Consider the following 16,035-nt stretch of genomic DNA (forward strand, 5'->3'; position numbering starts at 1 on the left):
GAACGATGTCTACATGGTAAATTGTGAATATTTTTTGTATGTGATTGAATCTATCTAAAGTCAAAACACAATTATAAAATGTATGCAATGTATGCATTGGTTAGTGGACTTATTTATAGCAAGAAAATGTACTCACCCAGAACTGTTAAGTAAGCTTTGGATGTTTTGACAGGCATCGTAAATAAGGAACAAGTATATAGGCCTTCATCTGACAAAGAGACGTCACTAACGCTGATACTCAATTCATGCCAGGAAGCTCGGATGAGTTCAATTCTGTTGTCCCTTAGAGCTGAAGAAAATATGACAATGTTAGTCTTATTTTTGCTAATGATATTAAATATTCATATTTGTGAACTGGTGCAGTCCATTAAAGTTTACATTCTCGCTCAGCCCTGGTTTGATAGCATAACATTCATATCCAAAATCCAGTCAGTAGAAATGTCAGATCATAAGCAATATTATGCATTGGGCTTAGCAACAGAACACACTTTTAAGAATCTATTTTAAGCTGAAGATGTTAGCATTGTGTTCCTATCTGGCAGTTGTATATTAAAGTGGCTGTAACCCTCAGACATGAAAAATGAACAAAGCATACATAGAGTGCTTTCACACTGAAGTGATGCACTGGCAGGACATTAAAAAAACTCCTACAAGCAGCATCTTTGGAGCAGTGAAGGAGTGGTGTATAAACTGCTCCTTCCCCCCTCCTGCCCATTGAAATGAATGGGCAGCGTCGCCAAACCGCCGGCAAAGTGCCACTGCAGCGGCACTTTGCGGGTCGTTTAAACCCTTTTTCGGCCAATAGCGGGGGGTTAAAAGCGTCCGCTAACGACGGAAAACCTCAGCAAAAATGACAGTAAAGTGCCGCTAAAAATAGCGGCACTTTACCACCGACGGCGCTGACGCCCCAGTGTAAAAGCAGCCTTAAAAAATATTATATATATAATAAGGTATAAATCATTCTAAATAAAACATATACATAGATAGGAAGCATACATGAAACTCAAATGCTACAGTATTTTCTAAGGTTAAAAAGGGAGGAATTTCATCTTAAAGTCTAAAGTTTTTAACTCTTCTACTTCAAATTTTCTTCAGTTTGGTCTGTGAACACATCCTAATCCTTATCCAACAAACTGGGCAAAGAGTCTGACCACTTACGCAGCCATTATAGGTGTTTTTTTTTTATTTTTATCAATTTTCTTTATTTTCTGCATAAATACCCAATTGTGCCAAGAACATTGACATTTGTGGCTAATTAAAAAGCAATCAACCTAACCGATATTATCAGTTAAAGATATAATGAACTAAGAATTATTGCAAATAATGACCGACAAATGATCAAGGTGATAATGCTAACATTGTCTTTATTTTCAAACTATTGTATGTGATTTTTAGTAGTTCACCAATATAACAATATTGGAATTGAAAATGAGTGTTGAGGCTGTAGCCCGTATATATATGCTGAACAGAGGAAATGGGTTACTGGCAACACTTTCATCCCACAATTTTTGTTGCTTACTATTGACAAGAGATGACTGGACATAATTTCAACCGCTGAAATAATTGTATCACCTGCCCTAATGTGGATTAAGTGATTGGGAGTTATGGGTTAACGGCTTATCTGCAATGCATGTAAAAAGGTAATTTCTCGAAACGTTTACTATCCAACATCTTATTAAGAAAAAGACCTCAATCATCAATGCATAGAACACCAGGGAATTACCTACAACATCCCTTAAGCACCAAAGCCATTCATGCTTAGCAGAAATTCATTGGCATTAATAGGAATAACATACTTGAATATAAGTCTGAAATCAAATCTACAACATAAAGTAGACCAGTAATAAACATAATTAGTGTACAGTTCACTTGTTCTAATGTGCTGCATTCACAGATCTCATTGAGAGTAAGAAAATTTATAGGCCTCTTAGACAAAAAAATGTGTATCTGGAAAGGAGGAATGAATGAATGATTGAATTAATTAAAATACATTAAGACCATTTCACATTGCATTCAGCCTGGGCACGTTATTTGGTTCGAGTACAAAGTAGTAAATGATTAGATGATACATATAGTGGCCTGGTGCTTTAACCCCTCACCCCCCAAAAAATGGCAAGTGCCCGATTGCTTATCTGGAGTCCCACTTACCAGGATGTTGTGAAAATCTCAGCTCAGTTTCCTTTTTTTTTCTTTTTTTTGCTGTAATTTTATTGCAATAATGCACTAACATGACAAAGCAATATGTTGTAATTCTCTGACATTTTTAAGTTTGGGGTATTTTAGAAGTGCAATGTTGAGCCCAAACTTCCAAAGAAGTTCTCTTTATCTGATTGACATGCAAGGTTAACTTTTTCCTAATGTCCCAAAACCACATTTCTCTAAATGCAGGCACCTCCAGGTGCATTTAAACCCCAAAACTATGAGTGTTCAAGTATGGAAGCCTTAACTTCACCTCTTTCTTCAATTCTGAATGCCAAACCAAGTTCCAGGCAATTACACTTGAATAGATTAGACTGAGAGGGATTTTGGTGGAAGGGAGTTACAGGGAATGTCCTCAAGTCGAAAATGGCTGTTGAGCTTTTCACAACAGGCTTATCCAAAGGATAATCTTTTAGGACTATTATGGCAACAGGCAAAAAATATAAAGGTACACAGGGCAGAAAAATACATTAAGCACACACTTACCTACTGCTGTAGGTTCAAAAACGGCAAAGTGGTGGCAAGTGCACTTGTTAATGGCTGTGAACTGGGCCATTATCTGACAACTTCTTTCACAGACACAGTGTACAGAGCCAAGCCAAATGCCTTGTGATTGCTTTAAGGGATCACAAATGTAAACAGACTAGTGTTTACTTTGGAAAACCCTCCCATTCACTTACAATGGAGGGATGTGAGGAAACAGGACCTAATGAAAAAATTAGCCATTCATTCATTAGTAAAAGATTACAAGCAGCAGCAGATGTTGGAGGTATACCTTCGATTATGAGATAGTTTTAAACTCTTTTACCACACTCCTCTCCCTAAATCTAAGCTCCATCTTGTCTCTGCAGTAAATGTACAGTATATTAACCATTTCTCCTCCCTTATCCCACACATTGGCACCTTAAACCCCTCATCTCTAACCTCCCACTGTATGAGACCTGTACATTAACCTTTCACCTCCTCCTCACTCTGTGTATGCCCACTATCTAATGCACCATTACTAAGTTCTGTGTTTTAACTACCTCAATATCAACATGTTTCTTTATTTCTAAATACATATGGAAAAAATAGATCACTTTGGTGTGTCTACTTTCCAAAATTGAGTCATTCTGGCGTTGTTTGTGCTGTCATGTATTTTTATTTACAATATTTATAACAGAAAGTAAGGGTAACAGGGTACACCAGTTTGTACTATTGAAATATTGGTGAGGAGATGCACTAAACACCTGCCATTGTGCTATATGCTGGGTGTCCAATGCACCCCTGTTCCTATAAGGAGGTGTGGGCTCCCTCCAGGCTCACCTGCCCTCTGCCTGTTCATTATAATGCATGTGCTTCCACTGTTGAGGCCCTCAAAATTTAGAGGTCTACAGAAAATACTGGGGTACCTTGATAGGGCTCTGTAGCTTGTGCATGTATTTGCAAAAGTGTGCAAACTAAACCCCTGTTTTTAATGCATACTGTTAGATAGGATAATTCGGTTGGTTGCAGGCTGGTGGGTAAGTTGAACTGGGAATTTTTTAGGTTTTGTTTTGCATGCATCACCCTTTCATGTGCTCCTTGCAGTTATAGGTGAGGGCAGTGGCCATTTGTTTGTATGGTTAAACAGTATACTTCTAAACTAGTGTAGCGGGTGCCTGTAAAACAGGTTAAAATTTACAGGAAAAGTGATTGATGGGGATATATGTTCCTCCACGGATACTTAGATTGGCAATCTAAGATAATTCCAGCAAAGACTTCAGGGTCAAGAAGGATAGTTCTTTACCCTGTATTGATAAAGTCCATTCTGGGGCTGGTTTTATTGGGAGTCTAATAGAGATCCGGGTGGCACAGACTTCCAAGTCCGTGGACCGCAGTGTAAGGTTTTCTTTTCAGGTCTTGATTAAGGCAGCTGGTCCTAGCTCTTGGAGAGAGAGAGTGTGTCTCCATGTGAGGAGACATCTAGGAGCATGGCTGCTCATCCCTGATGTTGGGTATAAAGGATTTGTGTTTGTAAGGACGCTTACTACAAGACCAAAGACTGTTCAGTTTATGGACACAGTAAGGCTTGGTAGAGCAGAAGTTTATTGTTGTTTGATTGCTGGAACAGCTGGTGGTTTGAGGGATCAGTACCTGTAGCAGCAGTGCTGTTGAAGAGTAGCCAGGTGGGCTTGTATTTTCAACTGTGTCTGAATGATGTTTAAACCTCTGCGTGGGATTCCTGAGTGAACTTTTGTTTCATTTTTATCACTTAATAAACGTGGGCTACCAGGCCCTTAACTATAAACGCCTGTCTGATATGGCGTCACTACATGAAAACGCATCTACCACTGAGCTGGACAATCCCCCATGCTACACTAGGCTAAAACTAAGTGCGGGGGGCTACACAGCTCCAAAAAAGTAATTTGTACACTCCTCCATTGCTCTTGGGAACCACTGCAAGCAGTATGCCTCACTGGAACAAAAAGTTATTAGATCAAGAATAAGAAGGAGGGCACAAGCATATAGGCACGACAACATGGGCATGCGTTTGCCCCTCCCTTTCTTAATATAAAAAAACTAAAAAATGATATGTTCATATATTATAGGGTAATACCACTTTAAATATGCAAAATAGCAACAGGTGGAAAACGGGAACAATTAGACTGGGATATGCATCACGTGATGCAATCGGAAAATTCTAGAAGTGGAGCTTATTATACATAGGACCCCGCTCTGAGGTAAACTGACAGTGGGTATGTCACAACTGAAGGAGCTCCACCTCACCGCTGTCATGTCCACTAAATTACTAGTGAGGCAGGTGCTGGAGCAGTCAGGTAGCAGTGGGGGAGAGTACTAATCTAAACAATGGTGATCTTGCAAGCTACCATACACAAATTGTCAGTTCTAATATATTCAGCTGCTAGCACTGATCACGTTCCATAAGGCTGTGCATTCAGCAAAAAATATAATTAAAAAAGTGCTGCACTAAAAAGTGCTGCGTTAAAAAGTGCCTGTCTGTTTAATACACATGTATACACAGGCTATACTATGTCTGTAGAAAACCACTTAAAATTATTATAATGACACCACTAACTCAAATTGGTGTAACTCTGTGCTCAATTATATTGCAGTATGTGAACTACTAATTGATTAGTATCTCTGCTTATCCTTATAACCACACTCTACTACTGCCTATAGAAAATCACATGCATATAGTGCTAATGAGTGCCACAACTAATTATTAATTAAAGTGACTCTGTGCAACACAATACAATACATACACTAATACTCAAATATCAACCTCTGTCATAAAATAAATCCAATATATATGCTCAAAATATTCACAAACGTGTACCCATGCACTAAGAAGTGCTATGTGCAAAGTGCTATTGTGCTTGATTCACAAGCTGACATGCATTATATATACAGTCCATTCACAGTTCAAAACATCCAGGGCAACTGGTGATGGCAAAACGTGTCCTTGGGTCCACTCTGGTGCTCCCCCCTTCAGTATATGTGCTCACCTTAAAGCGTGTGACCTGCAATTAAGCCTGGTCAATACACGCATAGGAACCACCTCGGGGTTCAGTTTATGTTGAAATCCTGGGCTGGTTGCTGGTAACGTGATCCACATGTGTATGATAAAAAAACTTGATAGTGTGATATTGTTTAAACAATTTATTGTATAAATAAAACTTAACCCCTACTGTGGGGTACTCACATTTCAAGGGTGCTACAGTGCACCACTCTTTACAAGCTTAGGGATACTACTGAAGTAATGTGTCCTTTCCCTTAGCTGAGAATGCTCCATTGCCTCCTGCACCATCCTGTTCCCTCCCCCACGCATGTCAATACCAGGATTAACTCGTATCTTCCTCAGGGGATATGATCAGCAGTGGGGGAGAGGAATGGCTACAATGGTGCCTTCAGTTGGCTGAGGAAGAAGAGACACAGCGGGGACAGAGAACAGAAGAAACAGCTGAGAGAAATGAAGGCTCTCCTGTTAACCACCTGAGGAGAGGGAGACCACCATTAAGGAGCCCTGAACAGAACAGTCAGAGCTGCAGGGGTCCGCCATCCCAGCCGCCCCCACCTCTGGGTATTACAGAACAGCAGCAGACACAGCTGAAAAATGCGGCCGTGGTGGCTGAACATATCAGAACAAGTCAGAGGAATAAGAAAAAATGGAGGGTTCTATCCCCATCACCACCCAGAAGAGGCAGAGGTAAACCCATTCAAGTTATTCAGAGTGGGGAACATGAGGAGATTCCAGTCACAGGAGCGGGTGCTGGGCAACAGGCTAGTCACAGCTCCAGGCAAGTAAACCATGAAAGTAGCCTAATGTCAGAGCATGGGCAGCCAATACCCTCACTGACCAGCGGAGGAAACAGCGAGTAGCATATAGCTGCTCCCATTCACAACAATGCACCAATACCACCTAGTGTTCACGGTGAGTTATACAACATACTAAGTAATATTAATTAATCTATTGCAAAATTATCTGACAAAATGACTGCAAATGTGAATGTGAGCCCTAATTATGCAGCAGTATGGTCTAGTAATTCAAGTAACATGAATACAGTTGAAGATGGAATTAACACTAATTATGTGGCAAACTCTAATAACTTAAATTCTGTAGTTGAAATTCCTGTTTCCTCCAGAATTTCTCGGGCTATTTCAACAGTTCCTGAAACATGTATGAAAGAAGTGCTACCGTGTGAGATCTCACCATTGGGATATCATCTTTCCAATCAAACAAAATAAAAAATCTGGAAGGGTGAGTTTATAGACATATTGTCACTATTGCCATCTTCCAAAGATTTTATAACAAAATCTGAGTGAAAACTCAAAGAAAAAAGTGAAGATGATAGGCAGAGACCAGTGGCGCGATCATTTCATAACTGGCTTCAGTCATTCACAATTTATGCAAGCATTCTGGGTGAAAAACACACAGAATTCTGTCGTAGACTTTTTCAGCATCTGGAACATGTATTGGAGGCAAACAAGAATTTCGGAGGATTAGGATGGCATAATTACGACAAATCATTCAGAAAAAAACTGTCTATTTATCCATTTTTAAAGTGGGGTATGAAAGACGTGGGGCTATGGCTTAATTCAATATTGCCACGAAAATCTACATTTTCTAAGCCAGCACCTACGTCTTTTATCTCGCCATACAAAAAAGGTTTCTGCTATGCATTTAACTAAACATAATGCAGATGGGTTAATGCCTGTAAATATAGGCATGAATGTTCACAATGTTCAGGTACACAACCATTAGTTAAGTGTTTCAAAAGGGGTTATTTTCAAGGACAGAGAGAACATACTGCAAAAAGCATGCACACCAGTGAGATTAGCAAGAATGCTTCACTGGTTGGAAATTTATCCAGACCAGGAGACAGCCAAAATTTTAGTTAACGGATTTTCACATGGTTTCCCATTGCCCATAATCAGTGGTACAGGCTGTAATATGGTTGAAATTCAAAAGTCTGTTAATCTATTCCCTCATATTGTAAAAGAAAAGTTAAGTAAAGAGGTATCGGAAGGCCGTATGGCTGGTCCTTTTAAAAATCTTCCATTTATCAACTTTAGAATCACGCCATTAGGTATTATCCCAAAAAAGGAACACAATGCATATAGGCTTATACACCACCTGTCATACCCAAAGGGGGCATCTTTAAATGATGAGATTGAAGAAAGTTTGTCTTCAGTCTCATACTGCACATTTGAAGAGACAGTCTTTAAAATCAGAAAATTCAGTAGGGCAGCTTTGTTAACCAAGATTGATATAAAGGCTTTTTGTTTATTACCAATAACTCCAGAGGCATATAATTAGTTAGGTATGCATTTTGAAAATAACTTGTATTATGATATGTGCCTACCTATGGGCTGCTCAATATCTTGCACCTATTTCGAAAAATTTGCCACGTTTTTGGAATGGGTGGTAACATTTGAGTCTGGATATAAAGGAATCCTACATTATCTGGATGACTTCCTTTTCATAGGTCCTGCAGACTCCCTTATCTGTTATTTCATGCTTCAGCATTTTGGTAAGATTGCTGAATACATTGGTATTCTTTTAGCAGCTGAAAAAACAGTGCTTCCCACATCTTCAATACATTTTTTAGGCATTAATATTGACACAGTAAATTTAGAACTTAGATTACCTTTAGACAAAATAGATACATTTAAATTTATAATATCTGGGTTTAAAAAAAAAGAAAGTTTTATTAAAGGAACTACAGTCGTTATTAGGTTTATTAGCCTTTGCGTCTTGCATAATGCCAGTTGGTAGGGCCTTTTCACGTCAACTTTATCTGGCCGTCTCAGGCATCAAATCCCTGTTTGCACATGTTAGGCTAATTTCTGAGCTAAAAAAAGATCTAGTAGTGTGGTTAAAGTTTTTTGACAGCTACAATGGTCGCTCTTTCATATTTCAAAAATGTCATATTTTCTGCAGATTTTGAGTTTTTTACAGAGGCGGCGAGGTCTTGTGGCTTCTCGGCAGTTTGGAAGATGCATTGGTGCTGCGGTAAATGGCCTTCTAGATGGGTAAAATTAAATGCTACAAACAACATAGTTCTTATAGAGTTATTTCCATTAGTAGTGGCCCTTGAAAATTGGGGTAAGCAATTTGCCAATAAATGGATTCTATTACAAACTGATAATAAAGGTGTATTGTACGCGGTGAATTGCTTATCATCAAAATCTCTATTAGTGATCAAATTACTTAGACAATTGGAATTCCTATGTTTACATCACAACATATGGTTAAAAACTAAACATCTGCCGGGAAGGTAGAATCAAATAGCGGACACTCTATCTCGATTTCAGATTTCAATATTCCGTTAGTTACTACCCAACGCCGAATTGGAGGGGATAACATGCCCGGAGTACCTTTGGGATTTATTCTAGAAACCATTACAGACTATATAAAAAAGTCAGTCGCAAATAGCACATGGGCAGAATATTCTGCTGCATGGAACAAATGGGTCAATTTTGCTAGAGATTTTAATTTCCATTTTGATTCTCCTTCAGCAAAGTTAATATTAGCATTCTTATGTTCCTTAATGCATAAAGAAGTGTCTTACAGCCATATTGCTAAAACTCTGGCAGGAGTATCATTTTTTCTAAAACTGCAAGGTCTGCCTAGTTGTACATAGGAGACATATTTCAATTGAGTTATTGAGAAAGATTTGTATGATTACTTCAGAAGTTTGTTTCTCAAAATTTGAATCTGGGCTATTTAAAGTAACATTTGTTTTAGTGTTTTTTGGAGCACTACAAATCTCAGAACTGTATCCAAATAATAAATTAGCTCATACTGGTCTTTTGCTACAGCATGTGGAAGTCTTGAATGCAGGGAGTAAATTGTTTATCCCATTTTTTAAGACAGATAGGATCGGTAGAGGTAAGTGGATTAATCTACATACATGTGGCAATAAAATGATATGCCCATTAGTCCTGGTAAGGAATTACATTCGCATTAGGCCTCAGGCAGGTGTTCAATTTCTTATTCATGTAGATAGTTCTCCTATGACCAGGTACCAGTTTCATTTTGTTTTGAACGGTTGCATGAAAAGGTTAGGATTACAACAATTGAGAGTTACGTCCCATTCTTTTCATATCGGGGCAGCTACGAAGGCTGCAAGAATGGGACTTGACGAATCCATCATACACATGGGAATCTCAATGTTTCAAAATGTATGTGAGACCTGACCTTTCTTTTTAAATTTCAGGTGATAGAAGAATTGTTTGGATTCTAGGACACTCATTTATTTACTGGGCATTTAAAAGAGCTGCACTACTTTGCTACACATCTAATCTGTCCTTAGATTGTGCTAATTTTCAAGTATTCTGGAAAGGCATCCAGGGTGTCGTCCCCAAATACTAGAGTCATTTTTTCAGAAATTGTTCCCAGACTTTTGTGGTTAAGCAATCCTAACTTTAAAAATTTGGAAAAAATTAGACGTAGAATAAATAAAATAATGGAAAAATGTATGCCTATTATAGGTGGATTTTCATAGACACCTAGATCTTGAAGGAGGATTTAGTTGCTTATATAGGTCAGATGGCGTGCACTTATCTGAGGTAGGGTTGGATATATTTAATTTAGGGTTACAGTCTAGTACAGTTGGTCGTGGTCTTGGGGTGGGGCCAGACTTGAAGATGCAAGTCCAGCGGTTGGGGACTGGTATTTATGATTCATGAGATTTGTGCTCGAGTCATTTTATGGCTGAGCAAAGTTATATTAATAAAGTTCAAGGAAATTTAATAAACTTTGCTCAGCCATAAAACTTTATTAAAGTTATATTTGATAAAGTTTAATGGCTGAGCAAAGTTAGAGTAATAAAGTTCAAGGAAATTTATTAATAAATAATATATTTCTATGAAGTCGTTATTCATCGAAAATTTTATTTAAAACCAATAAATGGGCCGTGCCCATAATCTTGCCACTCGATGGTGTCTGTGTTATTTATTTGGTAAATTTAAGTTACACTATAAACAAAGGGAGGAAATGCAATCTGCATTCCCATGTAAATGACCCTCAGAAAAATTACTCACAGAATCTGGTTTCGGAGGGGAACAACACATGATTTTTCAAAGCATACTGCTTACTGACTGGATTTTTGATATGTTCCCTCTAAGCCCAGTAATTCCCTGCCAAAAAAATAAGTTTCAAAATCTAGAAAATAACTTTTTCATTTAATTAATATACACATGGATATGTACTGTATGTACCGTATATAATATGCCATTATTAAAAATATTATTTGAATAATAATGCTTTTTCCTCCCCTCTTTTTAATCTATATTTTATTAATATTTTTTAACTTTCCTGACAATCATTTTCTCCTTTTTCTTTAATAGATGCAGAGCTAGGAAGATGAATGCAAGACCCAGCTGTTTGACCTTTAATTTTTCTTTATATTATACGACAACATAAAGGTATAATTTATAAATTATAATAAGGAATATATTCTCAATATGTCAGCTTCTATTATTAAAAAGCCATAGAAAAAAGAATCCTATATTGACAACTTTGATGTATGAATGGAAAATGACTATCCACAAAGATTAAAGCTTAACTCCACCTTCTTCACATTTCAATCCTGTAAATCAGGTCAGTGGGGCAATAAAGGTTATTAATTTTGATGTCAGCCTTTTCTGTTCTTATTCAATTAAAGAGATTCCATTAAAATTATATATACACTTGTATATACTTGTATATCCTATATATATATCTATCTCTATCTCTATCTATCTATCTATCTATCTATCTATCTATCTATCTATCTATCTATCTATCTATCTATCTATCTATCTATCTATCTATCTATCTATCTATCTATCTATCTATCTATCTATCTATCTATATATATATATATATATATATATATATATATATATATATATTTATTAATTTGCTCTGCACAATACTCTACTCATTGTGCTTTCAGATTAATAGTGCAATAGTGCATCCCTGTGATTTATACTTTACTGCTCTTCTTACCATAATGGAAGTCAGACCTTTGCTTTTAGACTTGGATTTTTTTTTTCTGACAGCAGTCATTCAGCATTAAGGCTCACTGCACTTTGACATACAGACACAGTTGTGAAAAAAATTGCAAAAACATGGAATATTTCTGGATTTCTTCATAACTATGGTAGTTCTTAAAGAGGAGCTGCAGTCTCTTATTATATGCACATTTAAAAGCATGTTGTGACATGTAGACAGTCAAAAGCTCTGATACTGGTGCTATATGCTGCCAACTTGGATGTTATGTCAGCAGCCTGACTCAAATTTTACTCTACAGTAGTCTCTTTCACTCCTCCCCTGGCAGCTAAAAATAGCTACAGTATGTAGGAGGTGAGGGAAGGGGAGGGGAAGAGGAGCTGGGTCAGCATCAAGAATAATTAGACCCTTTTATAAGAGGAGAAGGCTATGACATGCAAAGAGAGAGGGGCTAGTTAAATTTTCTAGCAAGTTCAAAGGCATGTTGCAAGTAAATAAAAAATAATGTGTTGAAAGGTAAACACTGCATGTAAGCATTTCAAATACTTGATTTTTGTGCTTTTACCTTCATTGTCTTTTGGAGACAGGGTCTCTTAAAAATATAACCTTCTTTATAGGCAATAGCCTAAAGCTGATTTTTCTGTAGCTGCTAATGAGGCTTATTTAGAAGTTAATAGGTATTCTGACCCTTGCTGTATACACGACTTGGTGCATCAATATTTTTGAGATATCTTCCTCTTGATAACACCACAGCATTGTATTGGGAATGAGTTCAGCTATCTGACATGCCCGCTGAAAAATATTCTGGTGTAATTGGTGTAATTCTATTATTGATATAACCCTATGTCACAGATAATTGTTGCGTTGTATACCCCAGCTGCCTATTTGATCACAAGTGTATGCCCTAATATTCTTCTGTCAAATTCACTAAATCAGTTTGGGGTTCATTAGCTCTTCAATAATTGCAATAATCCTGACCTAGAGCAAGCAAAGCAGACTCAGGAGAAAGAGACACATTTTCTTAATTCAAGACCTACTACGACTACATTTAGATAACACAACTCCACAATGTGACTTTAGTGAAACATAAAAAAAAAAAAAAAAGAAAATTATGGCTTTAAAAAAAACAAAACAAAAAAAACCTATTATACTCACCTAGTTGGATGCAGCATGGATGCGATGTTGCAACTGTCCCCTAGTTGAACCCCAAGTTGATTTAGCTCTGTAGTGAGAACTGACACTGTTGATCACTCAGTTCTCCCCCTCTGCTCTGAGTAAAGAGCCATGACTGTCAGTCAGGGGCTCTTTGCTCTCGGCAGATCGCTGAGAGGCTGAGCCAGGTGCCAGTCCAGAGTTTTGGCCGGATCCCGACCCTATGGATCTTTTCAGAGCCTGGACCAGTTCTGTGTTGCCAGCTGACAGCAGACTTTAGCGGCCTGAAATCGAGTTATAGGAGTGTAGAATGAATTGCACTCTTGTGATCCATAGGAGAAGTATAGCTAAAAAAGCTTAGCTATAATTTTTCTTTAATACTTTTCTTCTAATAAATGCCAAAATATCTGATCATTTGCTTCTCTGGATTTTTTAAATCAAGAAATGTTGTATACTAGCTGTAACAAACATGGATACACACAACATAGGTTTTGTTCTTTTTTTTTCCACGAGACCCTGGTCGCACATGTTTTTTTAATCTAATTTGTAAATTAGAAATTATTAAATTTGTTTTATTTTATTATTCAGAAATTATGCATGTGAAAAAGAGTTTATGACAGTAACAGAACAATCTCAAAGGCAACTCTGATCAGTTTGTTTTTTGCATACTGCACCTGCAGCTAAATAATATTGTATCCTTCATTTATGGAAAAAAAATGTATCCTTCAATTAGCCTTAAAAATGAAAATAATAACATTGTTCTTCAGCCCACAAGCATTTCCAATATTGCAATAGAGAAAAAAAAGGAAGCTATCAAATGTAATAACCTAAGACGCACAATTTTCTTTTGACACTGTGTCTGGAGGTGTAATTTTTTAAGTTTGTATTTTGAGCAATAAGGAACAGCAGCTCTCCAAACCAAATGGAAATGCAACTCAGCATGACACTCGGACTCTTGTCCATAATAAAGCTTACCTTTTTCTTTAATGGATTTTAACAGTATGGTATCTGTCACTATCGGCAGATAACTACTATGATCTGTTGAATAATGTAATAATAACATGGTCTAGCAGTCTGTATATCTCCTGGACACATAGTTCACTTTAATGTGGGCAACAGTTGATTTGAGGTTAAGTTACATAAACACAGGAGGCTACTTTCATGTGTTTTTGTAAAACTGTAACGTAGCAATAGTTTATAAATCCATAAACCTCAAATACACTGGTTGATTTGCATAACAAGCCATATAAAACTCTCATTAAGTCACTGAGTGTAATATATATAGATATATATCTATATATATATATATCTATATATATCTATATATATAGATATAAATAGATATCTCTATATAATAGACTATAGTAGGCACTTACAGGACTTCCATTCATAAGATAATAGTGTTAGCATAATGCTAATCCATTACACCATTATTCTCCTATGGAAGACCCATGATTGCCGATTATAATCTATTGAATTACTACCACTTCATAGGTGTTAACCGCTTGGCATCCGCGCTATAGCCGAATGACGGCTACAGCGCGGACCTGAATTCCCGGGAGGCCGTCATATGACGGCCTCCCCTGTGCACGTGCCCTGCGCGTGCCCTGCAGGGCGCGCGTGGAGCGCGCTGTGATCATCGAGTCACTGAGACGGCCCCTTACCATGTGATCAGCTGTCAGCCAATGACAGCTGATCACATGATCAAAACAAAAGCTCTGTGATCGTTTTTTTTTCTCCTTGCGCTGACAGTGCGAGGAGAAAAAAAAGCCGATCACCGGCTCAGCAGCAAGGGACATCGGTCCCGAAGAGGAGGAGGCAATAATGCCTCATATGTGCCTCAATTGTGCCAACAGTACCCACTGACAGTGCAACCTGACATTGCCACATCACAGTGCCCACAGTGCCCACCAGTGCCACGTATCAATGCCCATAAGTGCCACCTATCAATGCCTACAAGTGCCACCTATCAATGCCCACCATTGCCACCTAACAATGCCCACCAGTGGTGCCAATCAGTGCCACCTAGCAGTGTACAAGATCAGTGCCCATTATTGCCACCAATCAGTGCCCATCACTGCCACCCATCAGTGCCCATCACTGCCACCTATCAGTGCCCATTGGTACCGCCTCATCAGCGTACATCAATGAAGGAGAAAAATTACCCTTTTAAAAAATTTTATAACAAAATATAAAAAAAATAATTTTTTTTTTTTTAAATTCGGTCTTTTTAAATTTTTTTAACAAAAAATAAAAACCGCAGAGGTGATCAAATGCCACCAAAATAAAGCTCTATTTGTGGGGAAAAAATGATAAAAATTTCATTTGGGTACAGTGTTGCATGACCGCGCAATTGTCATTCAAAGTGTGTCAGCGCTGAAAGCTGAAAATTGGTCTGGATAGGAGGGGGGTTTAAGTGCCCGGTAAGCAAGTGGTTAAACACCTAAGTAGTTTGGAGTGTTTGTACCACTACGCACAATTGTAAATAAACATATATATATATATATATATATATATATATATATATATATATATATATATATATATATACTGTATATACACTATATTACCAAAAGTAATGGGACACTTTCCTTTACACGCGCATGCCCTTTAATGGCATCCCAGTCTTAGTCCGTAGGGTTCAATATTGAGTTGGCCCTTCAACTCTTCTAGGAGAACTGTCCACAAGGTTTAGGAGGGTTTCTATGGGAATGGTTTACCATTCTTCCAGAAGCACATTTGTGAGGTCAGGCACTGATATTGAACATGAAGGCCTGGCTTCCACTCTAATTCATCCCACAGGTGTTCTATCTGGTTGAGGTCAGGACTCTGTGCAGGCCAGTCAAGTTCCTCCACCCCAAATTCGTTCATCCATGTCTTTATTTGACTTTTGTTAAAATTCTTGGCCAAACAATGCCTTCATCCAATCAGATGCAGCCACCATTTAGATATTCTGACAGCCGCCGGTGCTAGCTGTCAGGGCACAATAGCCATCATTGCAGATTTCATCCATGCTGTTTAGTGGACATGGGAAAATTGGTTGATTTAACCCACCCAGCTTTATTCTTAGCAGTTGCTCAGCTTAGAAGCTAGCAGACTATATCCTGGAAAGAAAATGTAATACTCTCCCTATGCAATAAACTCATGAAAACATGCAGATGCAAACAAGTAGAAATTGGGAAGTCTTGGAAATGTACTTTCAG

At 37.8% G+C, this 16,035-nt stretch overlaps 1 protein-coding gene across 2 annotated transcripts in view; it reads right to left on the reverse strand.

Moving 5' to 3' along the window:
* Positions 1–16,035, reverse strand: part of CADM2 (cell adhesion molecule 2) — a 729,321-nt gene that overhangs the window by 362,143 nt on the left and 351,143 nt on the right. For both annotated transcript variants that reach the window (XM_073617014.1, XM_073617013.1), the window contains exon 3: positions 137–289. In XM_073617014.1, the coding sequence (XP_073473115.1) occupies positions 137–289 (153 nt within the window). The remainder of the gene's footprint in view (positions 1–136; positions 290–16,035) is intronic.

Source organism: Aquarana catesbeiana, linkage group LG02, assembly GCF_042186555.1.
Source record: "Aquarana catesbeiana isolate 2022-GZ linkage group LG02, ASM4218655v1, whole genome shotgun sequence".
Taxonomy (NCBI): Eukaryota; Metazoa; Chordata; class Amphibia; order Anura; family Ranidae; genus Aquarana; species Aquarana catesbeiana.